Raw genomic sequence first — 11,032 nt, forward strand, 5'->3', positions numbered from 1 at the left:
CAGAATATTTTATTGTCTAACAGTAGATCGTTCAACCGCAAATCTATAATTAATATTCCATTGAAATACTTTAATAACAGATCTTACATGAAAGGATCTAACTGGATTGCAAACTAAGTAGGATACTGTATAAATATTAACTTCTGTTTCCTTTCTTAGAAAAAAAACCCGCCAGTAAATGGATAACTAAGTTTTTCTTCTTAATTTCGTTCATATATTTGAGACCATTAACTTAATTACGATTTAATGTAATGTTATTTACAACATAATGATGCAATTTCTAATAGTCTTGTACAAGACAATTATACTTATTGCCAAAAGAAATTATCTAAACCTTAACAAAAACATTGCAAGAAGTAAAACCACTTTCCATACAAACCACTTTAGCAGAAGAACTAAAAATGGCAACAAATAATGAATTATATCAGGAAATGACATTCTTTGTCGCATTTATTTACTTTCTCAGTGCGATTGCTATTATTATAGAATATAATTGATTTAATAAACACCTGCCTTTCGACTTCGGAAGTAGTCGAACCTGTCCGTAAATTTATGAATGCCTAACCGTAGAAATTATGGAATCAAGGCCGCAGTTTGCAATCAAGATGATATCCAAATTAATGGACTGGTCAAGGATGTGAAATATCATGGGGTTAACAAATTAGTTGTTCTATGGTTTAAATGTTAACTAACATATTGGCCAATTAACGAGTTATAAGTCAAATTGACTTTTTGCATTTTCACAGAAGAAGCGTTTCTAACGAAATATGGTTAGATAAAAATCATCACGGGAATCTTAATAAATTAACATCTGCCAAAGTGATTGGAACAGATTTCACATAATTATGTGTTTTTAATTAAATCTCACTGTGGTGTAAAGTGTCACCAATTGATGGTGGCGATCTGACCTAATTCGTTTTAAAAATAAATTTAATTTCTTAAAAATTATGCACTTTTTTACTTATAATTGTGTCCTCTTAACAAAAAGTATAATAACAGTGAAACTAATTCTCTTCAGTTTTCTTTGGGTGTGTTCAAGTAAGCATATTAAGTAACTGCCTGTGGTTGCAAGATAGAATTTTTGGTACCAAAATTATTACTTCATCTATGTAAAGCTCGAATTATCTAACTGGTATGGAGGTACTTTCTTCAAACAATAATTAAACAAATATTACTACGTTGACATTGTATTTTTTTCTTTTGGCACATACAATTTAAAAATAGTAATTTTGATTGTAGTAAACTATAAAGTAGCAATAAACATTCATAAATAATACAATAATATAATTTACACTTTTTATGATATTTATATAAAAAGTATATTTATTAAAATAGATAATAAAAGAATATTATTAAAACGATGACTCTCAATAAACATTAAAGAGAAATTATGATATGATTTTGTATTATTTTAAAATTGAGACAAGGTTAATATACTTCAGAGTATTACTTACCTTCACTATGTTTATAAATGCAACATTTATTCCACAATAATTAATCGATAGAATTTGCGATTTATGTAATTGTAACCTTCAAATATTACTTAAAGGTCTATTTCCTAGTTCAAATTATTGAGTTCATTATTTAGTGCTCTAAGCTGTAAACTTAAAGATAATTATAATTGGGCATTTAATTTGGCTTCAAAGGTTAGCTAATTTAAAAGCTGTATCAATTTTAGGTTAAATATAACATTTTGCATACCTTGCAGCAAAGATTAATAAATTTATTATTTTTCATTCAATTTACTGGTAAATAGAACACAAATTATTTTTGTAATGCTAATATTTGTATACATTTTTATATTATATATGTATATTACAATTTTTAAGACATATAATATTCAGTTTGTTAATTTAATTTAAAATTTTGACGGTTTAAAATATAAATATTTTAAATTCTCAAGATATATTGATTAAATCTCTAAATAATATATTTATTAATTTAATAAAAATATACAGTGTGGCATTTGAAAGAGGATTACCTCCATAAAAGCATAAAAATATGTACTTATAAACAAAGAATAACATTTTTTGGCCTAAAATCAAAAACTGGATAATTTTTTAGAAAAAATCATACTAGCCAATTTTTTATGGCAAATCTAACTTCACCACTGGATTAGCACCCCCTTAAATATATATTACATATTAAAATTCATAAAAAAATATGCATATTCATAATTTTTGGAAAAAATATAAAAGAATATTCTGAGGAATAACTGTTAAAAATAGCTTATTTCTCATCAATATTAAAGTATTATACAAATAACACTATACTTATTACTTCTCGTAATATTCAAATTTTATTTGCTTCCACCATTTGCTTCGTGGTAAGTTCGTGGTCATCTTTTTCAATTGTTATAGGGTAATTTACTCACATGATTCATTAATTCCACCATGAACTTATTGTTATCGAATAACATTTCAATAGTATAGAAAGTATAGTACATATTGTTGAATAATAAGATAATTAGTGCTATTTTTGACAGTTAATTTTATTTTTAATTTTTCTACAAAATTATGAATATGCTTATTTTTTTATTAGATTTAGTATATACACATTTCAGAGAGTGCTTAATCCAGTGGTGTAATTAAATTTGTTATAAAAAAATTGCTAGTATGATTTTTTCTATTTTTATACCTAAAAATTACTCAGTTGGCTACGGTTTTAGTCTAAAAAAGCGTGTCATTTTGTCCCTTAATACATATTTTCATGCTTTACAATTGAAAAAAATAGTTTTTTAAAATCGGACGAAAAATACAGATTTTATGAGAATACTTTCAAATGGACCACACTGTATATATAAAAATTTAGAATATTTTGTTTAAATTTTAATTATTTTAATATTCATAGATGTGCTAATAAATTTTTAAATTTTAAAAATGTTAAACATTACATTGTATGTAATCTTTATTTATTGATACATATTTTTTATTTATAATTTAAAATGTTTTATAATAATGGTAATGATTTAGCACATTTTATATTAACTGCTAATTATGTATTTTTAATTTAATTATCAATTTTTGGCACCTGAAATTTATTTAAAAATTTTAAATTAACGAATTTCATAGAATCAATCCTTAAAATAATCTTAAAAAATAACCATAAAATTTGCAGGATTCTTTGGAACAAAACTATTTCATTTCAATAATTTATAATTCATCTTCAAATAACAAAACTGGTTTTAATTATTTAAATAGTCCATTCGTCATTGCACCTCTTAGACAAATGAATAGGAAAAAAATGATCTATCCATTTGAGACCAGCACACTTCAAATAAAGACAATAGCACTTGTGCATAAGCAGTCAGAAGGCCAAGAATGTAGATTTTCGAAGGCAGGACCGTAGTTTGGAAAGCCGAAAAGTGCGAGACTGGCATCGACGGCCCGAGATCCAGGAAAGAGTTATCAGTAAAATCGATGGGCGGGGGGTCTTGCAAATACAGCAGGTATAAAGTAAGAGGACCACGCTAGTTCGGTCAGTAGTCGTGTTACAGTGTTACTAGAAATGAAGAGCTACGCGTGTTTGTTAGTGCTAAGTGCACTCACCTACTCTGGTACGTACCCGGTGCACTTTTTCAGGAACGCACAAATACCAACGGCGGATTTATCCATCCCCCTCGAGATATTGTGTTACTGTGACCCCACAAAAGTGTTCGGTTTTTATTTGTGCACGCCCTTGGACTTGAAGTGTTACATGTCGTTCAGTTTTTAAAGTTCTGACGTCCCTAAATGTACAAGGATAATAAGGATGGTTTTTGTTTAGTCTTTTGCGGTAATTTCATTTGCAGAAAATTTTACCATCACCATCAATTTATGTGTGACATCCTTTTTAACCTTGTACATTATCATATGTTAATGTCCGTGTCAGATGATTAATTAATTTAAAAGCGTCTTTAGCGACAGTCTCTGTTTTGCATAATTAAAAATCACATTTGCCAAAGACACAGTCGAGAATAACTTTCGCAAAATTTCTAGATCTCGTTATGTGAAATGCAAAATTCCATTAAGCCGGTGCAACAATTGTGACACAAATCGATTCAAGTGACTTTCATGCCGAGATTTCTTACGGACATATGTTATACTTTAAATTTTAACTTCTTATTTTTTTACTCCCAATTATATGTCTTACTGGCGTAAATTCATTATTAATATTTGGTGAAATGCCACTTTACAAGTAATTAAAATATCGTTTGAAATTAATATCTGTGTTTAATATCTTCTTTTCTTCATTCCTGCAGATGTGACTAACTAAATTATATATTTTTTAACTAAATTATATATTTTTTCAATATTTATTGAATTGAACACTCAAAAATTTTGATGGTATTCTATTTAAATTTTTCAATATTATGAAAATAAACTAAAATAACTCAATTTCACTCATTGGTTTAGACAAAAAATCAAAATTATTTATTTCGTACTAATATTTAAAAAAAAAAATTAATTTTAAAACACTAATCATTATTTTTCCTATCCTAAATGAAAAATTTTAATAATATTTATCTTTATCACTAGTCAAATTTTTGAAAAGCTTTAATTCAAAATTTAAATTAACTAATTATAAAATAATAAAAATAAGAAAAAGAAGAAGCAATAACTTCTCATCTAGATCTTTAAATGTTGAATACTAAAAAATTATCTTCCTCCACAAAATTTAAAAAAATATATCTATAATAACCTCAATAAATATCTTGATCTAAAGATGAATCTAAACGTGAAACGGAAACATGATAATGACCTTTCATGATTCAGGAAATATGTATAATAGTAAATTTCAATATAATATAAAAAATTGCACTTGCAAACCTTGAGCTGTTCCAATCGAGAAAGCAATAAACCAAGTGCCACCATAAAGGAATGTTCTAATCAATACAAAGTTAATTACTACGCAGGTTAATTTTATTAAAAAAACAGGAACTCCAAATCTGTAAATGCAATTATTAAGAATTTTCTCAAGAACATTCGATTTTGACACGTTTTAGGAATTGCAAAAATGTGAAAGCCCTTTTTATGTAGGACATTTTATTAATTACCCGAAGTAATATTATATCACTTTTCTAGTGACCAAGTTCCTGTTTTTCTAAATGTAGCTGTTCCAACACCAATGTTGTGAAAGTGCATGATGTAATTTTGAATATTATAAGAGATATTTTGAAGTTGTTACGATTGTGGTAGAGCATAATTAAAATTCATACCTTATTGGAACGTAAATAATACTTTTATAATCGGTCTCTGTGTACTCTGTGTTTTATTTTTTAACCATAAATTGCGTAATTGCGTAAATATGCAAATAAAATAGTTTCTAATCGAATTATCAACTTCTATCTCAAAATAAAAGAACACTCCGTGTACACAATTCGAAATCGTTGCATAATCAAATGTGATAAATATTTCACAGTATCCGATTAATACAAAACACTTTCTCCAACCTTAGCGTTTATACCAGTTCTTCAGCAACTCACCACAAATATTTCCAATTAACATCAATTACCTTTTTTTGGAATTCCTTGCTTGCTAGTGTAAAATATGACCTTCTATAAATAAATAATAACAAAAAAAAAAGGATAGAAAGTTTCAGGTCACCTCTAAATTTTAATAATAGCAGCTTAATTAACTTGATCGGCCGCATTGGAAGACCTTAACCTTGGCTGTGTATTTCGTTACAAGATTTAACCGCTACCACTCGGATTATCTGTGAATTTATTAACGTTGCATTCTATCAAACGAATTAATTTATTCAAAAAAATCGTTATTTAAATAGATGGATTCGTTGGCCAATACTGATTTAATAAAAATCAAACAAATCACTTGCGAAATTACCCAATACCAATTAAAACGAAATTCCTGGTAGCGCCCATAAGGAAATTGTCCGTCTGGTAAATGTGCGCTGTGACATTTTCCATAACCTCTCGACATTTAAACGCAGCCGGCGCGAAGGCCACAATAAAAATGGAAAGTGAATCGTAAAGGGAATATGGTCAAGAAGTTGCATCGCCTCGGGACCGGTGGGCAGTCCATTTTTTTTTTTTTCTCTCCTTTAAAACTGTTTCACCAGGTTCCGATAAAAGCGAATTTGAAAAGTGTCCCACATCGCGGTCTTTCACCTTCTACGCGTACGAGCCATGCAAATCTCCCCGCTGTACCGCACCCATGTTTATTGGATTTCTTTGATTCGGTGTAATTCGATTATGATATTTAAGACTGGATTAATGTTACATCACTACATAATGTTTCATTCAAGCGGATTAATTACGGAACAAAACTTATCTTCCACAGTTAACTGTGGAAGTGCATCATTTAATTGAACGGATAAATTACGAAACTCGGATATTCAACGATGGAAGAATTTCCAAGCAAGAAGATTGCTAAAAAGCGTTACGAATTAATTATTTACATTAGCACGATAATTGAAGTTTAATAGAGCGTACAAGATTACTTCTGAAGCGATTAAATCGTGATAAAAATGTGTCAATAGATTAACGATATACACGTGAATTACATTTTTGTGGGCCAACCAGATAACATGCAACAATTATTGTTGATTTTATGATTAATTATATCGTTGCAATTTTGCAGCCCTTGGACAGGAAAACTTCAAATGTCCAGATGATTTTGGATTCTACCCACATCACAGTTCATGCGACAAATACTGGAAATGTGATAACAATGTAGCTGAATTGAAAACCTGTGGAAACGGTTTAGCTTTCGATGCCAGTGATCCAAAATTCTTGACTGAAAACTGTGATTACATCCACAACGTAGACTGTGGAGACAGAACACAATTAGGTGAGTAATTTCTTTAATCCCTTCCTTCATATTTTTCTTAATTATCTCTTAATGTATTTAAAACGGAGTAAATGAATGCATCATTAATAACAACGATTTCTAGAACCCCCAATCTCTACCTCCCACTGTGAGCGTTTGTACGGTATCTTCCCCGACGAAACCAAATGCGACGTCTTCTGGAACTGCTGGAACGGCGAAGCCTCCAGATACCAATGTTCCCCCGGTCTTGCCTACGACAGAGAAGCCCGCGTTTGCATGTGGGCCGACCAAGTGCCAGAATGCAAGAACGAAGGTCAGTATTGTCAATATTAACCGTCCATTGCTTCATTATTTACACCGGCCCTGGTGTCGGATGGTGGCCATAAATCAACATTTATGGGATGCAGGCATAAATCATGAGATTTTATGTATCGACATCGAAGAGAAAAAGTCAAAGACAAAAGCCCGTCAATCAATCATCATTCAAATTGGAATTCCCGACTGTGGCGGTTAATACCAATAAATAATTTACTGTTGCACATAAATTTTGCAACAAGAAAAATCGTAATCGAAAGTGTTCATCTGGTGTGATTTCACCCACAGTCCTGGATCTCAATTTTCTTGCATAAGCAACTATGCAGAATCTATTTATATTTACGATCTGAAATTTAATTGGTACATAGAATCTCCCATTGCAACTTCAGAACAATGGTTGCTAAACCCGTTGCAATTCAATTTCATAAATACTAATTATCATTTTCTAACCATACAGAGACAATTAATCATGGATAAAACCAATCATGTTCTCAAATGACATTATGTAACAAAACAAAAAGTACTCTTTAATTTTCACCATACACATTTTGAAAGCATTTTAGAAATTCTGTTTAAAGAGAACTTTTGATTTAAAACAATTCATTTTATTCATTGTAGAGTAGAATTTAATATTTGTAAGAATCGTTTTTGAATTTGCAATTAAAAAACCAAATTCCAATGTCAAATATCATAAAATCATAAATAGAACAATTGGCACACAAATTATGTTTATGAATATTTTGTTATTCTTTAACGATTCCTTTTTGGAGAGCAATAATGAACTAAATGCACTAGCTTTACATGTTAAAGACTCCTAGGTACTAGCACTATAAAAGTTGGCAAAAGGAGCATTAATTAATGTTTAAAAACAGACCAAATTTATTAATAAAACATTTAAAAGTTGTTCCAATAAACGATAGCTTTTTATATTTGTGTTTGTTAACTGTGGATATCGGTTCCCCAGTAGATGATGTGATTAATCCTGGTAAAGGGCACTAACGTTTGAACTAACCGGATATAAACATTAGAAGTTGCAGGAGGATTCTCATGCCCCGCTCCTGGTGAAGTAAGCAACTCTGGATCATTCTCCAGACACGCTCATCCAGATGATTGCCGTAAATACTTCATCTGTTTGGAAGGTGTTGCCCGTGAATACGGTTGCCCAATCGGTACTGTATTTAAAATCGGTGATGCTGACGGTACTGGCAACTGTGAAGACCCAGAAGATGTACCCGGATGGTAAGTTATTGTTATTTTTTATGTGGATGTTGTTTTAAGTTGGAAAAGTTCAAGGTGCAACTGAATTATTTTACTTCATTTATTTGTTCAGTATACCATACTTTTTCTGCTTAACTTGTTTCGAAACTTTTGAAACTGTACATATTCTACCCTTCAGTACTTACACCTCTCTCACTAATTTTCACTCTAAACCAACACACCTTTCGTTCACTTTCTACTTGGCTTTATTTTCTTGTACATTCCACGCACAATTAAGTCTCCACTTCCTTAACATATCCCACATATTTACTGATCCAAAACTAATATAAAACAAAGATTAAAAAACAATTTCATGACCAACGACTGGTTTATTGAATAGTCTATTGGATCGTAATAGTTTCCAGCTTGATTGTAACATTTTAGCTTTTGGAAATGTCATACATGAAAAGTTGATTTGTCGGTGTAACGACATAAAGATATTATATAAGTACGTTTATAAGTTGGGTAATCATGTACAACATTCTAAATTATCGGTCAATTAGTTTATTTCAAACATTGAGACAGGTATTACGTAAAATGTTTTGTGATTAACATTTCGAATTCTGTTTATCTCGCATGTTATTTGAAAGATCTTCAGTATCAATTAAAAACTCAAAACATTGACACTTGCATGATTGGAATTACTATTTCTCGTTCAGCACACATGAAAATATGTATTGCCCATTTGAAACAGTCAGTGAAATGAACACTCCAAATTAAACCCTTATTACACCATTGTGTCTATCCAACCTGTCTCTAAAATCTGGTCGTTTCCATTTCAATATGCTCCACCTCCTCTCTAAAAAGAAACAAATAAAAATCCAAACACTTAAAAAATGTGAACTCTCACAGCGAGGACTACTACGGTGACTTGGACTTGAAGAGCATCCGCAAGAGTGAATTGTTGGCCGGACTCCAATCCAGCGGTGCCACCAGGGCCGCTCCAGGCAAAAGCAAGCCCAGACCTGCTCCCGCATCGCGGTCCGCCCCCGAAGCGGCCGGCAATTAAGCCGTACCCGTCCCCCGAATAAAACCCCCCGTTACCCACCCCTGAAACGCCTGAGGCGGAGCGTCACGCGGTTGACCGCTATCCCCCGCTATGTATAATTATTTAATTAATTAGATAGATTTTAATTTAGTGAATTGTCTCGGGCCCATAGTTCTTGATCTGTTTGACACTCCGCCGTGTTAACTAATAGTTTAATTTAAAAGAAGGAAATTATGAAGAATGCGATAGTCTCATCGAGAGACATGTTTTTTTTTACACGGTACAAATCATTTTACTATGATTTTTAATAAATAAAAAGATCTTTTTGTACATGATGGTTTTAATTCCCCAACTACTGTCCTTCTCCTAACTCACTTACTTCTTTGGATTTGGTCTGTTAAGCACAGCTATTTCTGTGTGTACATGCCCTTTTGGTTTGAGGTTCATGTGAATGTAATTCATGTTTCACTTGAGTTTTGTGTACTTTCACTAAATATTAATACTCTACAAATTTACGGTACTTAAAAAAGAACAAATTTTACTTAATGTACTATATCCATCTGGTTGCACCCTCTAACAAAACTAATGAGATAAAAATGTAACTAAATTACATAAAAATAAAATAAAATGTACATATGTATGTATTAAATAGATATAACTATTCTGTATAATTATTTTAGAGAAGGTAAGTACTTTTTATCCCAATACACATTTTTTATTCTCTTGATTAGAATAAATGTCTGTAACAAAGATGTAGTCGTGATCACAGCAAAATATAAGTACTGTAATTAAATAACATAAGTTGGTGAAGGATTCAATACGACCTTTATTTCATACAAATAAATAATGATTATGTTTCCAACTATACAAAAAATTAAAAGGTGAACTAAATTAAGGTTTATGTCATTAAGATGTTTAAAATACAATTCTCTGATTTTATATCTCAGCAATCATTCAAATATTAATAATTAATCAGTAACCGAAAAATTGTAATACATCTAATTATTTGTAATTAGATAATCATGACTAATATGAATTTTAACAATAAAACTGAACATCAAAATTAAGTTTATAAAATCTGTATTGTGAAAAACTCTAAAACAAATCTACAGTTAACTTCAAGTAGTACATTACATTCCGTTTAATGTTCCAAATATAAAATAAATTTATTTTAGCGAGGACTACTACAAAGATGTGGACCTAAAGGCACTCAAGAAGCTTGGATACTAAACAACAACACAGCAATTGTAAATTATTGTACAGACTCATAAAATTCAAGTCACGAACCTCATCGCAAATTTAGTCATTAATTTTTATGGTTAGTGCGTAAATTCATCCAGTATTTAAATTTAGGTAGTTAACGTACTTAAGTAGGTTGTTTCTTGTTTTTTGTTGTTTTAGTGGTAGATATTTAACTATACTGTATACTTAAATTAATTTTTATTTAAAATAGGTTTAAGTAATCAAGTTATTTATGTGCAATACAAACGTATTATAATAATATAATAATAATGTTTTTAAAATGGTCAATGTTAAAAGTACATTTTAGTATTAAACGTATTAAGTGACTATGTGAATTTTATTTATACCAGATACTATATTAAATTTAACTTTATTCAAATACATTTCAATTAAACGCATAAATAAAAATAATTTATGACTTTTAACTGTATATTTGGACGTTTATATTAGGTTAAAGAGAAAA

General features: G+C 30.1%; 1 protein-coding gene across 3 annotated transcripts; it reads left to right on the forward strand.

The window, feature by feature from the left end:
- Positions 1 to 3,417: 3,417 nt before the first annotated feature.
- On the forward strand, positions 3,418 to 10,896 carry LOC109596637 (protein obstructor-E). Of its 3 annotated transcripts, none has more exons than XM_020012211.2 (5): positions 3,418 to 3,556; positions 6,579 to 6,788; positions 6,892 to 7,080; positions 8,111 to 8,321; positions 10,503 to 10,896. In XM_020012211.2, exons 1-5 carry the CDS (start codon positions 3,508 to 3,510, stop codon positions 10,555 to 10,557), a joined length of 714 nt encoding a protein of 237 aa, XP_019867770.1. In that variant the 5' UTR covers positions 3,418 to 3,507; the 3' UTR covers positions 10,558 to 10,896. The 3 variants fall into 3 exon arrangements, with proteins under 3 accessions (XP_019867770.1, XP_019867767.1, XP_019867768.1); XM_020012208.2 differs by lacking the exon at positions 10,503 to 10,896 and adding an exon at positions 9,192 to 9,657; XM_020012209.2 differs by lacking the exon at positions 10,503 to 10,896 and adding an exon at positions 9,192 to 9,657 and having other exon boundaries at positions 8,120 to 8,321.
- Positions 10,897 to 11,032: the final 136 nt, after the last annotated feature.

The sequence above is a fragment of the Aethina tumida genome, chromosome 3 (genome assembly GCF_024364675.1).
Source record: "Aethina tumida isolate Nest 87 chromosome 3, icAetTumi1.1, whole genome shotgun sequence".
Taxonomy (NCBI): Eukaryota; Metazoa; Arthropoda; class Insecta; order Coleoptera; family Nitidulidae; genus Aethina; species Aethina tumida.